Raw genomic sequence first — 16,071 nt, 5'->3', positions numbered from 1 at the left:
CCGAATTTATTGCCCTGCGAGGCTGGTAAAGATTTTGGCAAGGCCCCACACATCCTGGAAACTTTCGCCTCATCGACGCTCCCCACCAAATAAATTTTGGCCAGCTGTCGAACGGTCCACCAATAGACTCAACTCAACCCAACCCAACCCGAAACGGCTGAGCTGACTCTCTCAAAGAAACGGAGAGACCCTTATCAAAAGCCTCGCATTTCATATTTCCATTCGGGGAGTTCGAGCTGTTCGCCAAGGAGGTGGGCCGTCATTTAAAAAACCATAAATTCGACGGCAATAACGGATAAAGTATGTTTATTTGGATATTAGGCTAAGCAGCGGCGGAACGGAAAAGGCCCATAAAAGGGGTAGAAAGTCGAAAAAGAACTTGCGACACGGGACGGTCTACAAGAAGACGTTTCTCAAAAAACTCTTTAACACTTGATTTAACTTCTGCGAATACAGTCCGCGCCAACGCCACACGGCAGTGGTCGCAGCATAACATATGGAAATTCGCATTTTTATTCTAGCCATTCTCTGTATCCAGCATTTACGATTAGCACTTAATTCCTCTGTAAGCGAATAAAGTTACGCGGAATATCGAAGAAGATCAGCAGTCGAATTTATTTGTATATGGAACAAATAGGATGGAATATCAAATGAAGAAATTAAGATCAAAACAGCTGGTTTAATTTTCTTATCAATTATTTTGAGTTATCCAACAGAAAATAAATAAAGTAACCAAGTAAAATCAGTCTTAAAATTTAATGTGAATTGTTATGATGTCATGACGTGTCGTAGCGAAACGGACTGTACCTGATACCCTCACGCGTCAGGGGTGGTCAGTCGCAGGAGGGTGGATGTGGATGGATACACTGTGTGCTTGGCATATGAATATGAATTGTAATAGATTTAGATATGAATCGGAAATACATATGTCTGCATATGGATATGGAGGGGTTCCGCTACTAACAAAGGTCTGGCACACTGAAAGGAGCAGCTACAGCGTATAATCCAAGCAAATTGATTGAATATAACGTTTTTCTTAAGATATCTACATGAAAGAAAAGAGCTCAAAAATATGTTGTAAAATGCCACAAAAGAGAAAAATTAATTTTCTCCTTTTGAGGGTGAGGAAAATGGCAAAAAGAAAATGGAATTTTAAGCCAAATGAGTTGGGTCGTTCAATGGAAAAGTTCCCCAAAAGTAAGAGCCGCAAAAGTTTAAGATTTCCGGCGACGAAAAATGTTGAAAAATTCTGGGGCAGATTGAGCGTATCAAATTCGACACTCGGCAAAGTCTCGCCACAGTTCGTCTTCGTCCGTGCTTTATTTTTTACTGGTATAAATTATATGGCACTTGCCACGTGTCACCGATTTGTACGGGGGCAAAGTGTGAAATATTCCGGAAAGGACTGTATAAAACGGCCTTCGCTCACCCTTGCCCCAATCGTCAGTTCCATGAAGCGTGAAATATTTTTACTTCTTTCAGTTTGCAAGGAGAATTTAATCCGTGCGGAAATTTAACCAATTTAAAAGGAGAGCACACACGACTAGAGTCGGCACGCCCCCTTTTCTCGGGTCGGCCCTCATTGTATCCCTTTTGGGCCAAAGACGGAACGGGAGAGAGCTGCTTCATCCGTTTTATTGTGGTAATAAAACTACAATACAAATTGTTTGAATGAGATTGAACAACATTTGAATGGAGCATGAAATGATGCCGGTTCTCCTTCTGCTGCTGTTCCCCATCCCATCCCCATCCTCGTACTCGTATATTGACTGCCCCTAACGAGTCGATATTTATGGATTGTTTTGCTTAATTTTAGCGGGAAATTTCCACAAGAATGTTGTGGGGATATTAATAGAAGCGGGCCGAAAGTGTATTTATGTCTGTCCTAATCAGCATCAAAAGCCGAGTATAAGTTCAAAAGTAGAATACAAAATCAAATCGATCGAAACAAACGGTTTCATGTATGTAGTATTTGACAGTTACCTAAGATATTTCAACCAAATATAAACTTACCCATTGATGTTTTCCTTTCTATGAGTTCTAAAAATATTTCGACTCTCAGATGGGCTCGTACTAGTACTGAGTTTGACCACAAACTGGGACAGCCAGCACGATGGTTATTTCGGTCGATGGTACGAGTATTATCCCCGATCAATCGTTAGATCTGTGCTGTGCACACACAATCCATAAAACTAGACTTTTAATTACCACAGTCAGTGTTAATATTTATGCGCTGCACTGGGGAGGAAGACCATTAAAGGGTTTACTCTCTCACACAATAAAATCACCGGGGGAAACAAGGTCAGAAGGAACCGTCGGGCAAGGCGTGGCAATGTGGGTGACCGACCGCTTGACTCCTGGACCTGGTCAATGGGGATATAATCTACATGTTTATGGCTATTTGCGTTTCGACCTCCGCCGAGATAAGCCATAATTTGATTAAGCCAACCCCGTCGTCCAGGGGGAATGCGGTAAGTGAATAAAAATATGTAAAAGCATAATTCAAACTGGGTCCACAATGGATCCGATCCGTGGACTTAGAGCATAAGCAGAAAGGCTTATGGACATAAAACCAAGAGCATAAACCGTCGGGCGACGAATCCTGCGGTCAGCTTGGCCGAGCCAAGCATGTGTCCGTGTCCGAGTCCGTGTCCGTATCCGTGTTCATGCCTGGTTGTGTGTCCGTGCGGGTGTGCGGTCTTGTTTAACCAACGATTATGGAAATTGTCTGAGGCGGAAGGAGAATCAGCGATGTAGAGGCCAAGGAAGAGGAAAGATTTGCACAGCCAGATAGGACAAATGACACGTAGCCGACCCTGGACCCAAAACGGACCCGCATCCAGGGCGGGCTGGACACCCTCTAAAAAATATTTGTTCACACATGGGGGGTGGGGTGACCAGGACTTGACCAGCAACGACCACCACTGCAGTCACGTGTGAGTCGACTCCTTCTTTTTTCATGAGTGTCGTGTTGCCCTTTCCCCAACACATAAATTGCATTTTCCGAGATATCCACCAGTCCTCTGCCCCTACCCCTGCTACCACCATCGTTATTTAAACTAAATCAAGTCCGGGATATATCAGCGCCAAATTGGCAAGCCAGGAGTCGAGACTCAAACGGATGAGCATAAAAATAATCATAAACGTTTATCACATGAACAGCGGACAGGAGAGAAGCGACAGGAGAAAATAGGGATAGGGGATGGGGATGGGGATGGGAGAGATTTGATGAAAAGGATAGCGCAAATTCGAACAAGAAAGGAACGTGATGGAACGCGATACTTGCCCCAATGGAGTGAAGGATTCAATGTGGGTCACTCCAACTGGGGTTGGGTTGGACGAAATACTGATTGGGCAGGAAGCGGGGAAGATGTTGATATGAGAGTATTATGTTGAGCAGGAAACAAGAAATATGTAATAAGAATATACACGATAGTCGACTATATACCGCAAGATATCTTTTTGTTACTGGATTGTTGTTAATTGAACACACATTTTTGACTTTTCTGCCGCCTGTGTTTGTTTTTTTTTAGGAATTTACTAACTACGAATTTAGTTTACTTGGTCTTCAAAAAGTATTTATTCTCATAGCACGTTACAAATGATTGAGTTTATGGGAACATGTTTAGGTGAATACACGAATGCATATAAACATTAAAATATGCTGATATAGTATACGTAACACAAATATTCCATATTATTTTTGCAACTCTTATAGGCTTACTGCGGTTGAAGATCCCCTCTATGAGTTGCTTAAAGGAGATTAAACCACCTTGCAGGCTTACTACCGATGAGAATAAGGAATCACATTGTTCCGTGTATCAGATAAGTAAGTATCAAATAATTATAAAATCAAAATAATAATAATAATATAAATTGTATCTACATCGCCGTGTTCTGTTGGCTTGTAAGTGTCCTTTTCTCATATGCGACTACAGTGCATTCCATCTGCTATTTGCGTTCTACCATCCAACCCCTTCCACCTCCAATCGAAAACGGGAAACCCTTAAATTGCTCTTAAGTGATTTTAAACTGGCAACTTCCGCTCTGCATTGTGCTCGGAGACTGTCGGTACAGTGCATGTGAGTGGGCGTGGCAACATTGTTGGCGAAACAATGAGCACTTAGCAGCCGAGCAGCCGAGCAGCAGCCCAGATTTTACCTTTCCACACATGGAAGACCAATCCGAATACCGAGCTAACACAGAGCTAACCACACATGAAGGATCTTCTTTGGCCCGCAATTAAATTTGGCCATTTCCCCAAACCAAGTCCCGTGCCCCCCCTCTCATTGGGATCGAGTGGTGGAGTACACAGGCCGCTTGTATTTACATCAAATGAGGGTCATTAAGCTGCTGCCCTGCCCAGTTCGCAATGTTCCCAGTGTTCCCAGTGCCAAAGCACATTTATCGATGTGTATTGTGTTCCCCCGGTAATTCTAGTGCGGGTATACTTGGGGCTGTATGTACTCGTATGTGTGCTAATCTCTTAATGCGTTTAGCGCACATTTCTATTTGCTTAATGAATTGTTACCGAATACATTCACTCCGAGTTCTCGTTCTTGCTTTCTTGCTTTCTGGTATTCATTTATTCACTGCGGCGGGTCATTTGTCGACGTTTGTCTTTTGACTTGGAACGGTTTGGGGCAGGCTGCGTTGGAATGGGCGGAGGCTGGGGTGCTGGTGGCAGAAGTTGGCCATTGGGGCAGCTCAATTAGGTTGATTGAGCATTAGTGCACCATGGTCAGGGTCAGGTTCGGTTCGCTTGATTTGCATCTATTCTATGCTTTCTTTTAATAGTGGTTCAGTATATACACAACTTATAATCTTTCGGCTGTAAGGTATCAACAAACTCTTCTATCAGCAGTTAAAAGTATCCAAGGTACCCGATAGCTGCTCTAAGGACATGTACCAATCGTATTCAATTCGTCAGACAGTCTCAAAGAAGTCCCATATAAGTTGTGATGCCATCATACATATGTATATGTATATGTCTATGTATGTAACCTGTTTTTAAAACAATCCTATTGCACAGCAACATAAATCTCATAAATGTGTCCCCCTGCCAGTAAACGGTTTCCATTTCTAGATCACGCTCCACTAAACAGGAAACAAAAGGAAAAGTAGCCAAATCCGAGTCCGCATATGACTGGATCTCCCGAATAAATATACGAGTATATCCGTTTGTGGGGGGATAGATTTGAGTTGCTTTTAACTGCAGCCGCAACATCTATCTATAAACAATAACTTTATTACCCCCGCGACAAGGACATGGAGGGGAGGCTTGGTGGGCAGGGTGGGGCATGATGTGAGCGATATGCAGCGATTGGCCACGGCATAAATTACAATCAAAATGAATTGATATGCGTGTTAATAAACGGGGAGCAGGATGGCAGACAGCGGAGGTCGAGACAGGAAGTAACCAGCTTGGCAGCCACCACGGAATGGCGGCATTTCGATTTTACGCTTTTATGATTTCTCGATTTTGGTCGGAGAGAATAGCAGGGGGAAGGAGAGGAGAGGAGAGGAGCGGCACAACAGTGGAGGAAAGTGGAGGAGTGGAAACTGTGTGTCTGAGACTCGCTCTTAATTAATAAGCCCGGGCCAAAGTTGTGTGTTTGTTTGCTAAATATTTGCCATGGCATAAATTAAGGCCGCACTCGCACTCCAGCCAGGTACAGTCCCACCGCCAGCAGACAAGCGTCGATAACCAGAGACAGAGACGGAGTCGTAGAAGGTAGCGGAGAGTGAGGACAGTCCTGAAATTGAAATGTTCTGTCCATGGCAGAGATTGTATAATTATCGAGTGCGCTCTGTTGGCAGTGTATGTATGTAATTCAATATTAATTAAATCATCCAATTGCATGTACAGGCGTCGACAACAATAAATAAATTAAGCGTCGGACTGACGGAATGCTGAGCGCTGCAATCGATTCGATGGCTCTCTCTTTTTCATTTTTTTTGCTCCAATTTATTGCAAACTCAGCAGGAACCATTTGCGAAAAAATGTATTTAATTTCGTTTGTTTTTTTGTGTGATTTCGGCTGCTAGTTGCTCTGATAACAATATGTTGGCGAAATATTTAAATTGATTTATTAAAAATTGTGCATTTTTTATAACCTCATTATGCGCTCGAGTCGCGCGTGCACTGGTTGTTGTAGTCTCCGTCTCCGTCTCCGTCGAGTAAGAGCTGCCAAGCCCGACTTGAATGCACAATTCTGCCACGCCAATCACTTTTTCACTGTTGTTACTTTTTATTTAGTTTCTATATTTTTTTTTAGTTTTCCGCCGGCGGTTCATTGACCGACAGTGTCGACCCCAGAGTGCTGACACGAGCTTCGATGTCACCCCTTTGCCCAGCCTCGTGTTGCAATCGCTTCGAGTCTGTCTCCGGTCTTTTGGCTTTTGCATTTTTTCCTAATCAGCGAAAATAGTTGCGAGACTGAGGTGATATTTTCCCCGGGAAGACCTGTGCGAGAGAACGATCCCGTTTGAGAGCTGAATCTATAGTAAGATCATCTTCCGCTGTTGTATTTGTGGAATCTCTATAAGCAACGACAGTTGCATGTGCAAGGTCTAAAGATAATAGTATTAGTCTCATTGAAAGATCATTATGTTATTGGTAGAACTATTGCCATCGATAAAGTTAAGCAATAAACTGCTTCAATGATAGGGACAGGAGGGAAACCAGTCTGCAAAACCAGGAAACCAGGAGACCAACATTTATAATCGTACTCAATTCAATATCAAACTTTTCAATGGTTTAATTGTTTTATAAACGATTGATGACTTCAAAGTATCTCGTTGCACTTGTACTTGTCTGTGCTGTTTAATGTCGCTGGGAATGGCGTTGTTTACGGTTGGGTTTCGCTTCGCGAAAACGTGAGGGAAGCCATTGTTTATGTTCCCACGGTTCTTGAACAGACTTCAAGGTAACCGAGAATCTAAGTGAAGATACAAACAGATCGACTTTAAGATCGCTGTTTACATGTCTACGGGGAAATTCTTGCAGAGATTCCCTTTTAATAATATACATACATATGTACTATTCGTATCTACCATCCGGGGTAGTGCCTGGAAAAGTGACAAAAAACTATTTTGGAGGAGAAATCAGGATCTTTAAGTTTTTCCAAGAATACCTGCCACTAGACTACACTCTATAATGTTCCACATTCGAGGGTTCTAATGCAAAACATTCCGTTAAATTGCTGCAGAGAGAAACTGTTGCCTACCTTCCACACTCCACATTTCACATTCCATTTGAGATTCCAGGAAACTCTACGGGAGTGTGCTCTATCTTCAGACTTAGTTCTGTATATGTATCTCATATGTACATATCATTACTTGTGGGCTGCACTCATTACTCATCTAGCTGGCTGTTTGCTGTTGCATTTTGTTTGCCTCTTTACATAAGTCCCACAAAAAATAAGGAAAAAGAAAATGAGATCTGCAGAATCGGCGGAAAGACAACACCAGAGCAAAGAGAAGAAAAAAGTACAATGCTTTAAAATGAAATATGAAAAGAAAAAAAATTATAAATGGAAAAACAATTTGAATGCACCTGTGTGGCGACACCACTACCTGGTTCTGGCTTCTTGGATTGCTGCTTCTGGCAGCGGAGGGCTCGGGCTGCAGCGGGGCTCGGGCTCTGCAACCTTCTGGTAAACGCGAACGCTCAGTGAAGGTTGCCCCAGAATAGCTTCACCCATATCCCGCCTCCCCTCTCCCTACTCCACTCTCCACTCTCCGCTCTCCGCTCGCCCATCCCCGCCACTCCACACCACAGTTCTTTTTGGGGCAAAATCAAATTCAACCAATTTGTAATGGCCCGGAATTGAAGGAAAAGGCAAATGTCTTCATATGCTTCATGCTAAGACATCCTCCTCGTTCTGTCTCTTTTTTATGGGCCACAGCCAATGAACCAGATAGACATTCAGTCCTGCCGTGGCCCACACACGGACGCAGCCAAGCGCCCAAACCATTCAGCACGCTCAGGGCTAGTGTTCCGACTAGTAGATACCCTACACAACAATTCAGCATAAATAAGAGGCACATACATATGTATATTTATATCGTGGTTAGTTGTCCAAAGTCATATAATAAGTGTTTTGTAGCGCCAGATCTTCATCAAAACTAGCAAATTGTTTAGTATTTCCCATGACTGACGGATAAACTTCAGGACTTGTCTGTAGTCTGTACACCCTTGAAGCCTACAATTACAGGGTGTGTACACAGAGGGGGAAAAAGCCGAAATGTGATTTAATTTATTATTACAAACGTTAAAGGAGTCGAGGACGAAGACGTCCCTGGACAGGGTCCAGACAAAGTTCGGCCCTGTGGAAGGGACGGGGGGTCGAAAAGCGATTTACGGCAGCGCATCAATACAACGGGCAGACGAAGGACGCGGGGACTGGCAAATGAGTTCCATTTATATCATTGGTCATTACGGAAATTATGCGACGCCGAAGCAGTCCCCGGAACCCTGAACCCGGAATCCGGCCATATAAAACGATAAAGATACATTGCAAACGGAAGTCGAAGTATGAAAATCGCCTCAGGGACGACGACAACTGCATGGCAAAGGATGTACGGGTATGAATGACACTGGACAAGAAGATGGGTCGGCACTGCCTACTGCCCACTGCCCACTGCCCACTGCCTAATGCCCACTGACACGGACTGGGGTGAGGTCGTAAAAAACAGCAGAGCAGCCCATCAATAAAAAAACGCAAGACAATGGACCGTGCTCTGAGGCGGAGGGGAGCGTAATCCATGGGCTGGACGAAGGAAGCTTTGGACTCACACAAGATGCCTGCCCAGAGATTACAGCTGGGAATAAGTCAGTGAAAATAAGGAAGTGACGCCGATCTCAATGTTGAGATTAAGTTTGGTCGATTATCAGCTGTGCGACTTATATCCGAAGTGCAGGATGGTTCGCATACCAGAACTCAAGAAAACACACCACTGGTTAGCATACCAGAACTCAAGAAAACACACCATATCTATCGCATTGATTAAATCAAGATGACAGACAGGTAGAAGCAGAATGTCAGTCGGATCGAATCCCTATTTCGTATTGCTGTTATAGGAATTATCGGTTGAAGGTCAATATGGTTTGCTCGATTCCAGGGCTCACTTTCTGATTAGGTTCGTAAAAAAAGTGGTGTAAAAACGAGCTGTTAGAGAAGTTATAGTTTACGTTTACTAAAATTCATGGCGAAACTTCATCATCCTGCCACCCACCCCATCCACCCCCATTCACATACGTCAATGATTGATAAGCTTTTGGCCAAAAACTTTTTGGCACTTGTCCTTTGACGCGATAAATTTTCTTTTTTCAGCGCTGCCAAAATGAGATTTACGAGCATATTTTGGAAAAACTTTCCCCAGAGAAAGGAACTGAGACTGAACTGAGCCTGAACTGAGCTGAACTGAACAAAGCGGCGACTAATGAGCCTTTGAAGGACCACAGAGTAGAGCACTGGAAATCTTCATTAAGCTAATGAGTGGCTGCCACCAGGAATGACGGCGCAAATGTTTTGAATGGGAACTAATGTGTTGGCGATTTAAGGTTAAAGTCAGATCGGAAAATGGGAACAAAACAGAGACACCACCCGCCCCCACACCCCACCCTCCGTCAATGTCAACGCTACGTGTGTGGCATGCAAACCAAAGAGGAACACGCGATAGACATGACACGGTGAAAGGCAGCGAAACAGAAGAAGGAAACAGAGTAGCAGAGTACAGGCAAAGAGCAGGAAGAAGCCCCCCAATCATCCGGCCATCCATGCGATTACATGTGTGAACTATCGATTGAATTAAGACAAACCGAGCAGGGACGGGGACGGGGGACGGGGGGTCTGATGGCAGACCCGGAGATGAGGCAGGGACAGCCACTTAAGCGTGTCGCTTGACGGTCGTCGTTCGGGGCTCGATGCTGGCTGGCTCATCCACTTGAGGAACGTAATAAAAAACGCACCAACCCCCCGCACCAGACGACCTGCTAGAGATTCCGATTCCCTGTCCGACTCGACCCCATCCCATCCCATCCCATCCCATACCATCCCATCCTATCCAATACCATAGCTGCCGCTCATCAAAGCCGTCACACGTCGCAGTGCAGGCATAAAAAGAGTGCCCCGAGTACGCAGCATAATCAAACGGTGTGCGGACCATAATAATGTTGACAATCATCCCAGTTGGCCGAGATGGCATCGTCCTGACTCTGCCTGCCGCCCGCCGCCTGCCCCCAAGCACTGATTATGCCCGAGATGAACTTAGCCCCATGGTCATGACAATTTACCGATTGTCATTGTCGTGTCTATAAATTTCGTTTGACAAGAGCCCAGCCCACACCCACACCCTCACCCCCAGTCTTCTCCGTCCTCTCCATCCACACTTGACATCCACTCAAGCTGCCTGAATTCACTCGTGTCTGGCTGCCTCCGGCTGCGGCGAAAGGAGAGCACAGGCTGGAGAAAGACTTTCGGTCGCCAGCGATTTGCATCAGAATTTCATAATTATTGTTTAATCTGCACTTGAAACCAAAGAAACCCAAAATGTCGCACAGCTTAAGAGAGAAATATATTGCAGTTGGTTCCGAATAGAAGGAATAGTAGCTACATATGGGTTGGGACAGAGAATCAAAATGGTATGGAGCCTGGCTGCATGGAGAACCGTTTTTGCTTTACCGAAATGTTACACATTTATATTTATTTAAATGGCGGCTAGAAGCGGTCTCCTTTCCCTTCGCTTATTAACTTCTTGCATGCGCCGATTTCATGACCGAAAACGAAATGAAATCCGACACTTCCTGCTGGCCAAGAAGCGAGCTAGAACCAAAATAAATAATGATAAAGAATAAAGAACAAAATGAAAAGAGCTCGCAATAAAATGGCCACTTGATGGTCGTGTCGTCGTCATCATTTGGGCAAATAATACTCGTAAAAAATCAAATTCGACAAAAATTGTTGCGCAACTTGGTCGATCGGGTTGTGGCCCGTCTCATTGCACATAAGCATAAGACGCTCAAAGACGACCGCCATCGAGGAGGAGGAGAAGGAGGAGGAGGGAGACTCGAGTACCCGGGAAGACAGGAAATTCATATAATCAAAATAATAAATAAATTCAAGACCCAGAGCCCTATAAAAACGGCCGAACTCAGGCCGGGACCCCAATCAGAGCCAAATCTGAAATGCAATGAAAACAAACAAACTTGAAAAACTAAAGTTTTATTAATGAACAATTACAAGGTCCAACACTGATCCACATCCACATCCATATCCAGAGCCGATCTGATGCCCGGATCGACACTTTACCGAATTACGCCGCCACGCCTGATGGGCTCTTGGACTGCCACTCCGAGCCAGAGCCAGAGTCAGAGTCAATGGCGGTGGTCTCGGTCTCTCAGTCCCCTCTTGGGGAACGCTTCTGATGTTGTTGATCTTCATGTTGATGATTGTAATTTGATGCTGCAGCTCCATCGGCATCGCCATCGCCATCCACATCGGCATCGCCTCCTTCTGCTCCTGCATGCGCCGTTACGCGACTCGTGTTTGTTGATAGTACTTTGGGGGCACTCAGTGGGACTGCTGACACTATCGGAGTCTGGACTCCGGAGATTGGATTGGATTGGATTGGACTGGATTTGTTTATGTTGATTCTGGTTCGCTTTATCAATGCCGACAGACCACACAACGTATGCAGTTCTGTGAAACTGAGGGGGAGATCGCGATCGCCCCCACCAAGGGTGCAAGCTGAGATTGAGCCAAAGGGTTTTAAACAGAAACCTCGATCGCATCTGCTAGAGAAAGAAGTTCGATGTGGGGCACGAAGATTGAAGATCTGCAAAGTTATATCATCCTATCCAGCAATTTATTGCATCAATTAATCAGTCGTACGATTTTCGGTACAGTGAAAGCTGTTTGTGGGGCGGACACTTACGGTTCCGGTACTTTCAAAGACCCCCGACAGATGACCCCCCGCTAATGTTTTATTTATTTATAATGTCCGAGGCAGTAGTTACAGATATGCACAGAGATATATGTAGATATGCCTAGATCGGGACTGATCAGCTTGTACTTGGGCATTGTTTTTAATTAAATATATACAAGTAACGGTCTTTCTTTGGCTTAATACATTCTTTATTGTTTGCTGGAGGTTGGTGTAGCTGGACTATATTTCTTAAGCGAAGATGATTTATCGGGAGTCTATCCGTGTACCCAACACCTCGCAGCTCGTGCATCCTCGGCAATCCAGTTTCCTGATGTTAGAAAATAATAAGATCCCACCTGACTAGAATGTAGTTTGCTTTTTAATCGAATGTAAAATGAAGGGACCTCGAACAAAAAGTAAGCATAGTTTTCCTCATATTATCCATTCCTGAGTGTCAGCTATCAGATTCAGGTGCTTCAGGTACTTCAGGTACGTACATACATATGTACAGGAGCAGGAGATTTATAAGCTTTAAAATGTCACACAGAGACGGCAGTCGGGCCATAGGATCTTTAAAAGTACCCCCATCTATAGGGATACTGGGGACCCGACTTATATATTTATATACCTTTCAGCTGTAATTTAAATTTGCAATTTTTCCACAATTTTACCATTTGTGCATTGTACAAATGGATAGAACATAAACGTTGAACCCATTTCCAGGTTTAAGGAATTCTGAAATAAATTTCATCAGGGAATTAACAAGCCTTGAGATCCTCCTCTCTGTTTATGGGGGCTTTTAGTTGTTACTCGCTTGTTGGACATGTACATACATATATGTAGATATGTACACAGAAAAAGATACACTTGGACTTGTATTTTTAAATTAGATTTATTACTAACTTGATTTATGCACACTTATCGACTACTCACAATGTTTCATTAATTTTAATTTATTTATAATTTCTTGCATTCAGTTTTCAGTGTTCAGGATTCGTCGTCCTGTGCTTGACATTTCACATTCCATTCGAATGTTTCCCATAGAACCTTAAGTGTACAGAATTGGCGTTGTATCTTTGTATCTCTTTTTATTCAAATCGGTGTGTGGATGTGTATATATACATTATCGCTTGCAATGAGCGCTCTTCATTTTCATTATTACATTATATAGGACTTGTTTGTTCAGTTTAGTTTTGATTTGTTTTGTTTTTGTTTTGGTTACTCTTCAGTTGCACTTTTTACAGAATCGGTTCGGTTTCGAGTGTGGTATTTTATCAGTACAAGTACTTGAAGTATTTAAACGTAATACAACCTTTAGTTTAGTATGTTTATGGTGGAACGAAAGAGGAAACACACAGAAAACGACAAAAAACGCGCCCCTACGATCAACATTACAGCTACCTTTCAGTTATTTGTTTCAGTTATGATATCTATACGCTTCTGCTCGCTTAATACTAGAAGGGAAACTAAGGCTAGAACTAATCAACAAATAAGCGTGTGTTACTAACTCGTAATTTGTAATTTTTAATCGTAATACAATGTAGCGATCGTTAATCAGAAGCTGCAAATGATTCTCCACTCTTCACTCTTCCCTTTTCCTTCTCCTATTCCTTTTTTCGATTTCGATTTTGATTTGATTTTGCTTTTCGTCTTTCCTCTATACAATGTTTGTTCTTTATACAAATGCGTTTTTTGTTTTTTCACAATCAATAATCAATTTTTGCCTATAGTCAGGCTGATAATCAGCTAAAGTTCCCTCCAAACATGCCCACTCTCCCTGATCTCGTACTCTCTCTCGCTCTCTCTCGCTCTCTCTCGCTCTCTCTATATCTATAGCTAGAGCTTTAAAAGATCTCAAACTTATATGTAAACGCAATTTATTGTCACAATCCTAAAAAAGAGAGAATTGGGATAGGCTTATGGCCTTTCCTGAAACAGAACCACACAAACTAGATAGATGGGTGGGGATGGGGGAAACTCCTGGGGGAAAATACCTTTTGGAATTAGTTCCATTTAGCCATTCAGTTGGCCAGCTGCTGGGCTGCCCACTGGTGGCCACGTTGCTGATGCGAGGCTGTTGAGGAGGAGGTGGTGGCTGCCGCCAGCTGGCGTCATAGGTAGAACTCCGGCGAGCTCTGGCTGTCGCCAGCTGCAGCCGGACCCCCTCCCCGGCAGCACCGATCCTTTGGAGGCGCTGCATGAGGGCGTCTCGCTCCTGGCATACACGCGAGTACTCGTGCTTGAGGCGGTGCAGGTCCTGGTTGAGCTGGCGATTGGCTTTCTCCAGCTCGTGGCGTTGGTGGAGGCGCTTGGAGCGGCAGTTCTGGGCGTAGCCGCGGTTCTTCAGGGTCCGCCGCTTCTGCTTCAGGCGCACCACCTCCTCTCGCGGGCAGCCGTGGAGCCGCTTGTTCAGCTCCCGCACCGTCAGCGTGGTCAGCATGTCGTCGTTGATGCAGTCCTCCAGCGTGGCGTTGCTGTACGCTCCCGAGCAGGTCCTGGGCGACATGTTGGTCGAGGATCTCGTCGAGCTGGCCGACATGGGGCGACAGGGCTGGAGGGCCGCTCGGGTGAGCACGCAGCCCCCTCCCACACTGCTGCTGCCGCTGCTGATGTTGCTCGGAACCTGGGGCAGGCAGCTGGGCGTGACCGAGCCGGAGGCTGCCGCGTACGTGGCCGTGTGCGAGTGGGCGTGTGGGTTCGAGTGCATGTTGATGGGGGCAAGGTCGAGGTTGTGGAAGTGGTGATGCGGATACTTGGCCTGCTGGAGCACGACCTGATGCGGGTGCGGGTGCGGATGCGGATGCGCGTGGGGATGTCCGTGCGGATATGGGTGCGGATGGTGTTGGCTCTGCATCAGCGGCTGCCCATGGTGGTGATGGTGGGCGGCGGCGGCCGCCTGCAGGGCGTAGTCTCGCTGGCGATCCCACTCCTCGGCCTCCTCCTGGGAGCCGGGATAGGGCAGCGGCCGCAGATCGAGGGGCTGCTGGTCGGCACGTATGGAGTTGGTCAGCCACATCATTTCGTGGCTCAGTCCGGCACTGACCACTGGCGCTGCTTCCTTCCTACAGCTGCTACTGCCCGTTGGTGAACCCACCACCGGCGGAGTCTCCGGCGGCGTGGAAGGCACGCCGCCTGGCACTCCGGCGGCCGAAGAGGAGGATGTGTTGACCAATATGGCCTGTCCGGGCATCGGGCCGTACTGCTCCGGCGGTGGCGAGAGAGGTTGCAGCCGGCGCTCATCTATGTGCCACTGGTGGCCCGAGAAGGAGCGAAGCTTGATGTGTGGCGACGGTGAGACCTCCTCGGCTACGGCTGCGTCTGGGACAGCCAGGGCCAGTGGCTCCGGCACCACCTCCTCGGCAACCGGTGGCTCCCCATGCACAGTGGTCCACTTGACCGCCACCGGCTGAGGCGGACTGTGATCCTCCCGCTTCACGTGACCGATGGCGGCGGCCACCGTCGCGTTGTTGATGGTGTTGCTGTTGTTGGGATTGGCGCTGCTGCCTGCAACCGGCACCTCCAGGTGGTGCAGATCGAACTCCTGCACGTACGTATCGGCTATAGTGGGATCTTCCATTTTCATTGGATCGACCGCGACCGGCCGGTCTCACATGCGAGGGTCGGGGCAGGGGACTCAAATAGGGCAACTATCGGGGCTATCGGGGGGGCAACTCGCACTTGGCACTTGGATACTCGCCGAAGTTTTTCTTTAATCTTTCTTCTTCCTTAAATTTTCCTCGTTTTTCGAGTGTGGATCACTTTGGGCACTAACTATCTTTTTGGCATTATCTGTGTGACTGCTCTCTCTCTCTCTCTCTCGTTGCTCACTTGGAATTTATGATTTTTGTCGCGAACGCGTTTTCTGCCGCTCACTGCGTCCAGTTTCAAAGAGTTAACGGTGGCGAATGACTCTGGCTCTGGCTCTGGCTCCGGCTCTGGCTGATGACTGAAGGGTGGCTGGGATGGCCTGGAATGGCCGCGACGCGCGCAGCGCCTCAATTTTATATATGTACATGTACGAGTGGTGTAGTGTGTAAGTAGCGGTAACGGTAAAGCTATAGACACGACATGCAAAAAACCGAATGCGACGACCACGACAACAGCTACATCGGCATCGGCAGCGGCAGCTTGAACGCCATT

At 45.9% G+C, this 16,071-nt stretch overlaps 1 protein-coding gene across 1 annotated transcript; it reads right to left on the bottom strand.

Annotated features, from left to right (window-relative positions):
- Positions 1-13,957: 13,957 nt before the first annotated feature.
- On the bottom strand, positions 13,958-16,071 carry LOC111075772 (transcription factor MafB). The gene is given in 2 exon segments (XM_022369248.2): positions 13,958-14,098; positions 14,101-16,071. Coding segments are annotated over 2 exon segments (1,470 nt in total). The 5' UTR covers positions 15,515-16,071; the 3' UTR covers positions 13,958-14,042.

Source organism: Drosophila obscura, unplaced genomic scaffold (genome assembly GCF_018151105.1).
Source record: "Drosophila obscura isolate BZ-5 IFL unplaced genomic scaffold, ASM1815110v1 contig_46, whole genome shotgun sequence".
NCBI classification, from domain to species: Eukaryota; Metazoa; Arthropoda; class Insecta; order Diptera; family Drosophilidae; genus Drosophila; species Drosophila obscura.
This window is presented reverse-complemented; position numbering and strand designations above follow the sequence as displayed.